The sequence below is a fragment of the Vigna angularis genome, chromosome 1 (assembly GCF_016808095.1).
Source record: "Vigna angularis cultivar LongXiaoDou No.4 chromosome 1, ASM1680809v1, whole genome shotgun sequence".
Lineage (NCBI taxonomy): Eukaryota > Viridiplantae > Streptophyta > Magnoliopsida > Fabales > Fabaceae > Vigna > Vigna angularis.
In genome coordinates, this window is record NC_068970.1 from 48323910 (window position 1) to 48338268 (window position 14359).

The following is a 14359-nucleotide window of genomic DNA, read 5'->3' on the forward strand; positions in this document are numbered from 1 at the left end:
GATGGAAATATTCAACATCTTGTCTCCCCCAATGACCTCTAGTGATGGAAGACCACCAAGGAATCACATTGGACCTCTTACTAGAGCCATGGCAAGAAAAAATCAAGAAGAAGAAGGATTACCTAACACTTTACTTATATGGAAGGTTACTTATGAAAATCCTTCTTCTCTTGTCTATCACGAGCTTGTTTGAGCCTTCATATCACGAAACCTTTGTAGTTTAAATTTCATTTTGGTTTTTGGCTAAGTGACTTGGGAAAATGCTCTTGAAGCAATTCCAATATCACATTTGAACATTGTAATAGTGTAATTTTGTTTCCTTAGTGTGGAAGTGTATGAAGGGGCTCCAAGTGTCACTTGCACTTTCACTTAGTGCTATCTAGCATTTACATTTTGCATCTTTATTGCTTTCTTTCAATTGTTTGTTGATCTTTTTGTTTTAAGTCTCCGTGGTATATAGCATTGCATAGCATCTAGATAAACCTTCTTTAGATTTTTAGGAGCATTTCGTTAACATTTGAAAATATTTTGAATGATTTCTACCTAAAAACTAAGGTAAAAGATATTCTAAGGAAACTCTGGTTAGGAAGAACTTGGTTTCTAAGCTTGTCCAATTGTGACTCACCTCTTCTTCCTGGGAGCTAATTGGAAACATTTTTGCCTCTAGAATCTCTTTAGAAATCTTTCACCAAAAACAAAGAAAGTTTGTGAAAATCTTTTCACTCATTACTGGTCAAAATTTAAAAAAACCTTGTGAAAACCTTTTCTCCATACTTGATAAGGATGAGTCAATCTAGTGTCCAAGGAAGTGTGAGACCTAAAAGTGAGAGCTTACAACTAAGAGAGGAATTTGAGCAAAAGTTCCAACAAAGGGACAAAGAGATTAGTGAGCTCAAGGATATGATTGGTCAACTTTTGATCAATCAAGACAAGGGTAAAATGAAAGAAGGGTCTACACATAGAAAAAGAGAATACCTTGGAGATACATCCTCTCCACCTAGTGAACCTGAGCATTATAGTAGTCATCACAATGATAACTACTATCAAATACCTCCTAGGAGAAATCATAGAGTGAGAAAAATCACCCAAGGGAGCCTAAGATTGATCTTCCTCCCTTCCATGGAAAAGACGATGTGGAAGAATATCTAGAATGGGAGATGAAAGTTGAGAAATTGTTTGAGTGTCACCAAATAGATGATGAGAGGAAAGTAATTATGGCCTCTTTAAGCTTTCAAGGTTATGCCTTATATTGGTGGACAACCTTGGTAAAAGATCTGAGATTGAGAAACCTACCTTCCATTAAGTATTGAAATGAGTTGAGGTTTGCCTTAAGAAGAAGGCATGTGCCAGCTTACTATGATAGGGAGTTAATGGACAAGCTCCATAAACTCCAACAAAGAAACATGACTGTTGAGGAATATAGGCAAAAAATGGAGCTACTCATGTTGAGAGCTGGAATAAGAGAGGAACCAAGGATAACAATTGCTAGGTTCCAAAATGGACTTAATTATGACATAAGAGATAAGGTAGAACTCTTACCTTACAATGATCTGAATGAATTAGTCCAACTTTGTGTGAGGGTGGAGCAACAACTCAAGAGGAAAAGCTCCACTAGAAAGGACTACCCTACTAGTTCTAGCCTTAAGAAAGAATACAAGATGGAGGATAGTCTATCTAAGCCAAGGTATGATGGGTCTAGGGAGAGAGAGAGAGAGAAAGAAAAGGTTAAAGAACCTTCAAGAGACCATAGAAGTAAGGAGACTAAGTGCTTTAGATGTGGGGAAAAAGGGCACTATGCATATGAGTGTCGCAATAGAAGGTCAACTTACATTCTTGAGCATGAGAGTGAAAGTGAGGGTTCTTCATATAGTGAGTCTGAAACATCCACTTCTGAAGAAGAAGAAACTTTACCTTGTGATGGTGACTTACTCATGGTAAGAAGACTCCTTGAAAATAAACATGTTGAGCTAGAATAGTCACAAAGAGAGAATCTATTCCACACAAGGTGTAAAGCTTTTGAAAAAACATGTTCAATGATTGTGGATAGTGGATATTGTAACTGTTGTAGTTCAAGAATGGTAGAGAAGCTAGGCTTAACTACTACTCCTCATCCTAAACCTTATAAACTTCAATGGATCAAAGAGGATGAAGGAATAATAGTCAAAGAGCAAGTAAGTGTACCCATTTCCATTGGAAAATATGAAGACCAAATTGTTTGTGATATAGTACCAATGGAAGCTGGGCACATATTACTTGGAAGGCCTGAGCAATTTGATAAACAAGCTCTACATGATGGAGTCACCAACAAAATCACCATTCAACACAAGGGCAAGAAAATTGTTTTGTGTCCTCTTACACCTTCACAAGAGAGGACCAAATAATTCTTAAGAAGAAGTTGGATGGAGAAAAAAAAGGAAAATAGGAAGGAGAAGAAGGAGAAGAATATGGGATTGGTAAATAGTGCCTCAACCAAAGAAGTTGTCCAACCCCAAACTTTGAAAAATTCTAAAAATATTTTGCTTGGACAACCTCATTTTCTTCTCTGTTGCAAAGAGGCACTTGTTTCAGTAAATTATGAACTTGGTTCTCTACCAAAGGGGTTGCAAAAACTTTTAAAAGAGTTTGATGATTTATTTCTTAAAGAGGTACCAAGTGGTTTACCACCTTTGAGGGGAATAGAACATCAAATAGATTTGGTTCCTAGGGCAAGCCTTCCTAATAGGCCAGCCTATAGAACCAACCCCATGGAAACAAAAGAAATAGAGAAACAAGTTAATGAATTATTGAATAAAGGGTGGATCCAAAAGAGCCTAAGTCCTTGTGTTGTGCCTGTGTTGTTGGTTCCTAAGAAGGATGGATCTTGGAGAATGTGTACAAATTGTAGGGCCATCAACAATATAACTGTCAAATATAGGCACCCCATTCCTAGATTAGATGACATGTTAGATGAATTACATGGAGAAAACATTTTCACCAAAATTGATCTCAAAAGCGGATATCATCAAATAAGAATTAAAGAGGGCGATGAATGGAAAACCGCTTTCAAGACCAAGTTTGGTTTGTATGAATGGTTAGTCATGCCCTTTGGCTTAACCAATGCTCCTAGTACATTCAAAGTTGGAAAAGAAGGTGTACATGTTGATCTTGAGAAGATTAAGGCCATACAAGAATGGCCAACCCCTAAGACAGTAGGAGAGGTGAGAAGTTTCCATGGATTAACCAGCTTTTATAGAAGATTTGTAAAAGACTTCTCCACCATAGCTGCTCCTTTGAATGAACTAGTCAAGAAGGATGTTCCTTTTAATTGGGGTGATAAGCAAGTTTTATCTTTTGAGACCTTGAAACATAAGTTAACTCATGCACTATTCTAGTCTTGCCTGATTTTTCCAAAGCCTTTGAACTAGAATGTGATGCATCTGGGGTAGGGATATGAGCTGTTTTAATTCAAGAAGGTCATCTCATTGTTTACTTCAGTGAAAAACTTAAGGGACCTACTATAAACTATCCTACCTATGATAAAGAGTTGTATGTCCTCATTAGAGCTTTAAAGACTTAGGAGCACTATTTGGTAAATCGAGAATTCATTATACATATTGACAATGAATCTCTCAAGTATCTTAAAGGGCAGGGAAAGTTAAACAAGAGACATGCCAAGTGCGTGGAATACCTGGAGCAATTTCCCTATGTCATCAAACACAAAAAGGGGAGTACTAATGTTGTTACGGATGCTTATCTAGAAGACATGCATTATTAGTAACCCTAGGCTCACAAATATTAGGATTTGATGATATAATAGAACTATATGAAAATGATGAAACATTTGCATCCACTTATTCATCATGTCTTAAGAAGCCTTTTGATGGATTCTATCTTTCTGAGGGGTATCTTTTTAATAAAGGAAAACTTTGTATACCCCAAGGATCCACTAGAAAACTTCTTATCAAAGAGAGTCATGGAGGAGGACTCATGGGCCATCATGGAGTTGATAAAACTCTAAACATTTTGAAAAGTAAATTCTATTGGCCACACATGAGAGTAGATGTTTAAAGACATTGTTCTAAATGCATAGCTTGTTTACAAGCTAAGTCAAAAATTATGCCTCATGGACTCTATACACCTCTTCCCATAGTTAATACCCGTTGGGAGGACATAATCATGGATTTTGTTCTAGGATTGCCAAGAACTCAAAATGGGTATGATTCTATATTTGTGGTAGTAGATCGTTTTAGTAAAATGACACATTTTATACCTTACCACAAAGTAGATGATGCTAGCTATATCTCTAGACTCTTCTTTAAAGAAATAGTGAGATTTCATGGCTTACCCAAAACCATAGTGTCTGATAGAGATGTTAAGTTCCTAAGCCATTTTTGGAAAACTTTATGGGAAAAGCTAGGAACTAAACTTCTATTTTCTACTACATGTCACCCACAAACTGATGGGCAAACTGAAGTAGTAAATAGATCTTTATCTACCTTATTAAGGGTAATATTAAGAGGTAATAAAAAAAGTTGGGATGATCATCTACCTCATATTGAATTTGCTTATAATAGAGTAGTTCACAAGACTACTAATCTTTCTCCTTTTGAGGTTGTTTATGGTTTTAACCCTATTACACCTCTTGATTTACTTCCTCTTCCAGAATCATCTTCTTTTCTTCATAAAGAAGGTGTATCTAAAGCGGAGTTTATCAAGAAATTACATGAGAAGGTTAAACACCAAATTGAAAAGTAAACCCAAAAATATACAGAATATAACAACAAAGGGAGAAAGAAAATAGTTTTTGAAGAAGGAGACTTAGTTTGGCTTCATTTGAGAAAGGAAAGATTTCCCTCTCATCGAAAGTCCAAACTTAGTCCAAGAGATGGTCCTTTCAAAGTAGTCAAAAAGATAAATGATAATGCATACATATTAGACTTTCCTGAAAGTTATGGTGTTAGTCCTACTTTTAACGTCTGCGACTTAATTCCTTTCACAGGAGATGATCAGCAAGATGAAGCAGATCTGAGGACAGATCCTTTTCAAGAGGGAGGGTCTGATGGAAGACAATCAAGGAATCACATTGGACCTCTTACTAGAACCATGGCAAGGAAGATTCAAGAAGAAGAAAGATCACCTAACACTTTTCTTCTATGGAAGGTTACTTATGAAAATCCTTCTTCTCTTATCTAAAAACTAATATTTGTAAATAATGTTTTTGTAGGATATAATAAAAGCAAGAACCATGGCCAACTAATCAGATTTGGGAAAAACATTCTTCAAGGAATCAGTACCAGGGCCGCTCCAGGGCCCTCCGATAGGGGGGCTCCAGCGTAGATGCACCAAATGGACTTCCCAGCTCACGTGCGCCCAAGCGCCCATAGGTGAGGGGTGCTCCAACGCCAGCGAAGCTGCCTGAAGCACGTTTTGACAGCATTGTCCATGTGACCCAGCATGCTTTCCGTGACCCAGCTGACTTGGCCTCCAAGCTCGTTTCTTATTTTGAATTTTGGAGGGAAATTAGGACAGAATTAAGGCTCTTCTTCACCTATAAATAAAAGGGCCTCTCCTTTGTAATTGGGACTTTTGAGCTTTAGTGAAATGCCGCAGATTTTGATTCTAACCCAATATGCTCTTGAGTCACTCTTTCTCTTCACTTTCTCTACCCTTTCCTCTAGCTTCCTACCATAATAGGAAGGCCTTCTGAGCTGATAGGTCTCTATACACACTCCTTCCATTAAAAATACACCAAAACACCACTCATTTTCATTCATTCCGCTGCACCATCAATGTTTGTTGTTTGGAGTTGCTACTTGTGAGTTCCAAGCCTAAGCATGCTTCGATCATCTAGTGCATCATTGAATGTGATATATACTGGCACATGGCACTAGAGACCAAATACTCTTAAATCCTAGTGCAATTTTACTAGTCCTTTGTACAACCTGGGTAATTTTGTCATGAGCTTTGCTAGAGGATCATCCTCCGCTTCAGCCATCTCATCATCTTCATCTATGACTGGCTCATGCATCGGCTGCTTCTGAGTACGTATGAACTGGAGATAGAATTTTCAAAGTTATCAATCAATGTTTATAAATTTAACATAGAAATACTAATAATAAAAATATTATACTTGTGGTGTAGCAATGTATGACATGATCAATGCTTTAGGCTAGGCTATAAATGTTCCTATGACCTTCCCCATAAACAAAAATTTCTGAAGTGGGTACAGGCACCTAAGCCTGGGGATCCCGAACCTCTTCAATGGTCACATGCACATGGTAGGGTAATAAGGGAACACCATGAATAGTCTGGTCTCCCTCAAGTACTCGTCCAACAACCACAATGCATGGAGGATCCCCATCAACCAACAACTCATACTGACCGCTATACTCAGTAGGGTCTACAGTAGAGCATGGTCTTCTAGTCCTGACAGGAACCTCTTGTGAAACCTTCACACTTCTTAAAGACTTACAAAAACTTTGTTTTTATTTTTTTAGAAAGAGTGTGACAGGCTAGGGGCAGATAGGTGCGTCTTCCAATTGACTATTGATGTAACTCAGAACGGATTCCCATGTCAGCCAAATCCCGTTGTGCTTTTATTCTGTCTTTGGTCTTCCCTTTCATGTTTAATAAAGTTTCGATGACACTGTCACAAACATTTTTTTCAACGTGCATCACATCTATACAATGTCGTACATCAAGTTTACACCAGTATGGAAGATTAAAAATATTGATCGTTTCTTCCAAATGTTTGTTGCAAAGGTCTTTTTCTGATGTTTTCCAAAGACAATGTCAATGTTTATGACTTCGTTGCACACTTCTTCACCATTGTGGGGTTTGGACACAACCTCATCCTCAACACTTCCTTTAAATGCTTCTTTCAATCTACGGAAAGGGTGATTACGAGGAAGAAATTTTCGATGTCTTGTGTATACCGTCTTTTGACCATGCTTCAATTGAAGGTAACTAATGTTTTCTTCACAAATGGGACATGCAAAATGACCTTTAACACTATAACCGCTCAAGTTCCCATATGTTGGGAAATCATTTATAGTGCAAAACAACATTGCACGCAAATGGAAAGTTTCTTGAACATCTGAATCGAACACTTCGACCCCTTCTTCCCACAACATTTTCAAATCATAAATTAAAGGTTTCAAGTAAACATCAATGTCATTTCCAGGTTATCTAGAACCCGATATCATCATGGACAACATGACATATTTTCTCTTCATGCACAACAAAGGAGAAAGATTGTATATCATCAACATAACTGGCCATGAACTGTGTTTACTACTTAAGTTCCCATAAGGATTCATATCATCCGTTGCAAGTGCAAGTCTTAAGTTTCTTGGATCTACACCAAATTCTGGAAATGTTTCATCAATCTTCTTCCATTGTGGTGAATCAGTTGGGTGTCGAAGAAGATTATTGCACTTTCTTCCGGCAATGTGCCATTTAAGGTTCTTTGCATCTTCTTTAACAGAAAAAATATGTTTCAACCTAGGTATTATAGGCAAATACCACATCACCTTAGCAGGTGCACCATCATTACCTTCATCACCAGTGTTTCTGTCATTTTTCTTTTTAAACCGTGATAAACCACATGTTGGACAATACTTTATCGAAGCAAACTCCTTTATGTAAAAAACACAATCATTAGAACAAGCATGTATCTTTTGATATTCGAGACCCATCGGACATAAAATTTTATTTGCCTCGTAATTACGAATACGTAGAGTATTATTTTTTGGAAGCATCTCCTTCAACAATTCCAACAACTCTGTGAAACTTTTGTTGGTCCATCCATTCCTTGCTTTTAAACTAAACAACTTCAAAGTTGCAGACAAACGTGTAAAGTTCGAGCATCCTGAGTACAGCGGGTGCTCTGAGTCATTTATAAGAGAATCATAAAAATTAGCTTTTCCAAAATTATCTTCACCAACATCACGTATCATGTCCTCTAAATGATCACTCAATCATTCTTCCACATAATCCGTTCCTCATGACGTGGTAGGTTGTTCCAGTACTTCTCCATACCAAGTTTAAGCGGTCTAAGTTCTCATTATGTCGAACATGAATAAATGGTCACGCATATTGCCTAAGTCTTGGAGTATTTGATTAAGACAATGAACACAAGGACAAAAGCATGTCCCGTTCACAGACTTTGTATTTTGTTCAACATATTGCAAGAACTCCGAAACACCCTTTTCATATTCTTCACTGATATGGCGTTCATTCATCCAGCTTCGATCCATACTATGTTGGTAAACATAATTCATCAGTTTCCATTTTTGAACTCTCACAAGGTTAGGCCCTACCCATTCAGAAAAATTATTTTTCATAATTTGCTACGACACGTGCAAAGAAGTCTAACATGATAAATTGGATAAGATTTCGGCAACATTTTGCATTGGTCTCCGAAGTACACGAAATGAGAGTGGTCAAGGATGACCACAATCAAATATGCATGTGGAGAATAACACAAATAATCTGAACCGAAATTTTATCAATGTTATCCACAAACTCCAACGTACATGTTATAACAAATTATAAAAAATAATTTTTCTAAATTGTCCAATCGGACAATTCAAATTTAATATAAACGATTGAAAGATTAATCGTTTGTATTAAATTTCAAACGGGAACAAGTTTCACTCAATGATTTGATACTTATAATCTAACATGTCAAATCATAATAACACAACAAAATTTATCACATGCATATTCAAAAGCCAATAACATGCATACCCAAAAGCCAAGAACATGCATACTCAAAAGCCAATAACATGCATACACAAAAGCCAATAACATGCATACACAAAAGCCAATAACATGCATACACAAAAAGTTTTCAATAAGAAAGCTACCTTCTTAGCAGATTAAAAACGCACTGGAGGAAATGGAGGAGTCCACATTCAAAAACGCAAGAATTCGCAATCCAAAAATGGTCAAAATCGTCGCCCAAGAACACGCAAGAAACTACACCAAAACACAATGATAACATATTTCAATCGGTTCAAATGGAAGATAATTCATCAAAAAGTGATTTAATCAGAGTAAAACTAAGTTTAAATGGTCCAAAAGAGAGAAAATACACCTGAAAACGCACAACCGCAGAGAAAAAACGTGAGGAGAAAGATGATGAACAATGAGCGTAACTGTCCCGAGTTCGCAGTTTGTGTCTTCTTGTTTACGTGTATTGACTTATTGTAAACGTTTTTGTTTCTTCCAGCATTAGCACGTTATGTATATTTCATCTAATATTCGTTTGAGATTTTGTATGATTTCTTTATGAGAAGTATCTTGGGTTTTTTTGCAAACTTTTATATTCGATTCACATTAAGATGGTGATATGTTAAACACCATCAAACAAAATATTCCATTTAACAAGCTAAAATAATAATATATAGTGTCAAGGTATTATTTTCTTAATAATCAAGTAGTTTGCGTGAGTGAATTGAGCACGTGGGTAGCAACAATCCTAAATACCATTATTTTATTTAATTTTATATTTTTTGAATGATAAAAATATAATACGAAATAAAATTATTAAGTAGACAACTTGTAATTTTTTAATGACAAATTTTAACAACATTTGTGACAAATACTAAAATAAGTTTTTTCAAATTATAAACTAAGGATAATTTTTATGTTTAGAGAACTATTTATTGAAGATATTAAAATCATGTAACCAATATTAAGAATAAGATTATATTATCTAGATATATTCCCAATTTATTATTTGGCGCGACAATTACCGGTCTTCACAACTGCTTAGTGTATTTATTTTTCTTCTTCACCACTATGTTTGGATCCATGATTTAATATTTCAAGAAAAGTAAAAGATATAAAATTTGAATTACTCACAATCCATGTTGTTTTTATTTTTTAAATATTTTAAATAATTCATTTTATATTTTAATTTCTCTGATAGAATAATTGAATTTCCACTTAATGCAAACTTTCATTTTAAATAAACATATCCACTTTAACTCTAAACAAATATTTAATGATTCTAAAATGATGTCACAATCTATTTAGCTATTTCTTCCTCTATAAAATTACTAAATTTAAATATTTGAAGGTTGCATTACATATGAGGACACAATATGTTTAAAAGCCACAACACACCACTACCATCCACAAGAAGTTTAATAGAATCCACTGAAAATGGTGAGCCCATTTTGAAATAACAATAATAATAATAATAATTTAGTTATGATGTTCATTTTAACAATTAAAAAATATTTTTTTATTGAAGCTCCAATTGGTTGTATGTCTTTGGTGTGAAAATGAAGATACAAAAAAAAGAGAAAAATGCTTTGGTAAGTAATTAACAATATTCAAAGTCAAATGTATGCAGTCACAATATTAATCCAGTAAAAAAGTTAGTATCATTTGATTTTAATACCAAATATATCCACATTCTTGTAGATGCAAAATCCGTACACAACCAAAACACCTCAAAATTTTTTAGGGAAAAATCTTCAGAAAAATAAACTTAGGGTTCTGAAGCTGAAAAGGGATTTTTCAATTCAGAAAAAAAAAACATATATATATATATATATATATATATATATATATATAATGTATATATGTATGTATATATGTATGCATGCATATGGACCTACTTCCAAAATCTTGCTACAGAAATATCAAATTACTACACACATCCCATGAGGACAAAATATTCAAGTGAATAATAGTTCTTTGTTAGTTGTTAGCTTTATTTAGTTTTATTTATATGTTCCTTTCAATTTTTTCTTAAAAAAAACAATTATTATCGTTTGTCAGTTATACTGACACTTTTAATTTAATCTTTAAATAATTTAGACTTATACACTTATTATTAATATAATAAAAAAATATAAAAAGTAATAACTATTTTATGAGGATTGAAAAATATTACATTTCTTATTTTTTTCCATAAAAAACAAGAAAAAAAAGGAGGGAGTACTGTTTGTTTATTCATATAGGAAATCCGAAGCATATAGCCGGAACTAAAATCAAATCTAAATTTTGCATCATCAATAAAAAAGAGTTTATATATATAAATTTGAATATAAGATTAAATAATTTTTTGTTCTCTTAAGTTTTAATAAAATTTTGGATTAGTTTTTTTTTAATTTTAATTCAATTAAACTTTCAACTTAAAAATATATAAATTTAATTTTGTTAAGTTTACGATAGTATTTTAGTTATTTATATTCTGCTTACATATTCAATATTTATTAAAAAATGTCTTTAAAATCACAAAAAAAAAGTTATTAAAATGACTAAATTTAAGTTATTATAAAATTGAGAAATTAGTACAAAATTTTAAAAACAGATGAACTTCAATTTTCTAGTTAAGTTAATGGATACAAATATATTTAACTTCAAATATTAATACATAGTGGTACATTGACACCAATACACACATATTATACATATATTTCCACTGTGACAGTTTCACATACTACACGAAATACTAAAAGCAAACATTTGAAATAAAGCTCGGAGACATCATAGAAAACTCAATGAATCCTAATATCCTAAAGGGAGGAGAGCTATGTAGTGTGACAGCACACTCTTATTCCCTTAAACAAAGAAGCCACAACTTAAATGACAAGTACTAACTGATGATGTTCAAAGTTCAGCAAAGCCAGCCAATTTAGTGAGGCCAAATGTTATGGCCATGGCCATCCAACCTCCAATCAGCACCCTCAAACAAGATTTCTTCACTGGAGTTTTTCCCAGCACTGCTCCTATCCCTCCAAACACCAACAATGCCAAGCTAACTGCACCACCAATAACTCCCATCCTAATCTTGTGGCTCCTTATAAACACAGCTGCTAGCATTGGCACCAATGCACCAACAGAAAATGCCAGTGCTGATGCCATTGCAGCCTGAAAAGGGTTTGGTAGCTTCTCCCTTTCAGATTCTCCATCCATTCCTCCATTGTTATTAGCCTCTCTCTCCCTTTTAAGCTGAGTCACCTCTATGTCATACTGAGTGTACACAGACACAAACTCTCCAATTGCCATGCTACAAGCCCCTGCAACTAATCCAGCAAAACCAGCAACAAGCATGGCACTGATCTCTTTCTTAACGGCTCCAATACCAATCATAAGTGAAGCAACAGAGACTAACCCATCATTGGCTCCCAACACTGCTGCTCGAAGCCACTGAGCCCTTTGAGAGTAGTCAATGTTGCTCTCTTCGCTTGGTTTTGACTCCACACCATTTGCATGGATAGGGATCTCAACTTGGTTTGATGAAATTCCATTGGTTCTAGCTCCAAGGTTGGCCATGTGGGATGATAAAGGTGAAATGAAGTTGGGAAATACTTAATATGGAAAAGGAGGAAATTTATGAGAATTATGTTATATGAAGAGCTTGTGGAGAGCACACGCTTCTTGGGATGAATATTTATAGTGTGAGGAATCGTCAAGTTTGAGGCGTAAATGACCTAAATATTTATAAAGGAGTTGTGTGGTGATCAGGACAGCACTAACTATAAGTTAGTGACTGGTTAAAAATTCACCACCAAAAAGTGAATCCAAGTCTCATTGTAGATAGTATCCTCTTGCTTGGTTCAATAATGTTTACATTTTTGGTTCATTAGTTTGAAAGTCATAATATAGATGAAGAAATGAAGGAATGGAAATTTAGCTTGCATGTTTGTTTAGAGAGGTATAGTATTAGTGACGTTTATGCTTTGAAAACTCACATAGTCACAGAAGAACCTATCTCGCAGCATCATCGATAAAAGTTTTCGAACCATTTGATGACTATAACACATCTGAGACTTATCTGTTTTATGTTGCTGCATTCAAAGTCTATATACGCATTACACATGGTGGATATATAGACAAATAATGTCATTCAGTTTTCCAAATGACTAATTATTTTAAAATAGTTTTAAAATAAATTAAAATTCTTAAAATGACAATTATTTTCGAACATATTTAGTGAATGCATAAAAGATTTCCATACTTAAAGATATAAAACTGACAAATTAAACTCATGAGCCGTGCAATATTCATATAAAACCATATGAGCAGGGAAAAAAAACGAACAAATGAAAAAAGTGAATATGGAACCTATTCAACGTTATCATTCTATTTATGTCTCTCGTTACATCATCGTTTAGGAAAATTTCTTGAGAGGATCCATATTACTTATAATTGTTCCACTATACAAGACGAGTGTAAATTTTTATTGTTTTTTCAATCTTATGGATAAATCAATATGTAAACTTTAAGTAGTTTAGACAATGATAGAAGGAAAATATCCCAGTAAAAGAAATGAAACACTTGGCAATGAGATAGAAATAGGTATACATATAATTAATGTATAAATATATATATATATATATATATATATATATATATATATATATATATATATATATATATATTATATTTGATGGAGTGTGCACACTCCACCGGATATAGTGGCAATTAAAGTTTGTAAATAATAAATTGGAGGAGTGTGTAATCCACACGAAAGATAAGGCTACGCACTTTCTTGAAGCAAAAACAGCCAAAACTTGGCATTAAATTTATCTTTCTGCAATTTAAGAAAATTTTCCCTTAAAGTGACTTATTAAATATTATGATAACCTTTCTTTCAATAACCCTACATCTGTTTAGTTTATACATGTTAGATGAGATAATGGTTTTCTTTTTTCTCTTCAACTATTACAAGACATGCATCAGATAAGAAAAGTTAATCCTATATTAATCACTCTAACCAGATAAATTGTTGTTCTTTGTTTGAGCAAAATACAAACGTGGTAACCATAGAATTCTTATACAGTCTGTATATCTGTACTGAATATATACGACATAGAAGCTCTGCAACATGAATACTTACGTAATGGGCATTAATTAGAATACAGACTTCATTCGAAAATGCCAAGGATGATTGTCGGGGAGTAATTAGTTTCATTTTTGGAGAAAGAAAAGAATATAGTTGAAATATCATTCACGATAATTTTGCATGTGAAAGAAAGTGAATATGTGTATGAATACGGGAAGTTAAAAATCTAAAACATTGATTAGCATTTTCTTTGTTATTTAGTATATGCAGAGCTAACCCGAATGGTTTGAAGTTAATCAATTTAGCTCAACAATTTTTCCTACTAAATAGTATAAGACATAGCAGTGGTTAAATGAGTTGTTTAAACAAATAATATTATTTAACTATTTTGTACTAAACTAATTTTTTTAACAAAATTTAGTATGAATCAAGTTAAATACTCATTTAACAATTTTAACATTCAAGTGATTCTTTTGGAGTTTTTCAAATTATCGAACAGTTCTAAAACCCATAAATTTAACATAAAGAATCTGCTAAACAACCAGCTAAATATTACAAATCCTTCTATAG

At 33.9% G+C, this 14359-nt stretch overlaps 1 protein-coding gene across 1 annotated transcript; it reads right to left on the reverse strand.

Moving 5' to 3' along the window:
* Nucleotides 1-11352: 11352 nt before the first annotated feature.
* LOC108338647 (vacuolar iron transporter homolog 4) lies at nt 11353-12402 on the reverse strand. Its single transcript, XM_017575660.2, has one exon. It carries the CDS (start codon nt 12274-12276, stop codon nt 11611-11613), a length of 666 nt encoding a protein of 221 aa, XP_017431149.1. The 5' UTR covers nt 12277-12402; the 3' UTR covers nt 11353-11610.
* Nucleotides 12403-14359: the final 1957 nt, after the last annotated feature.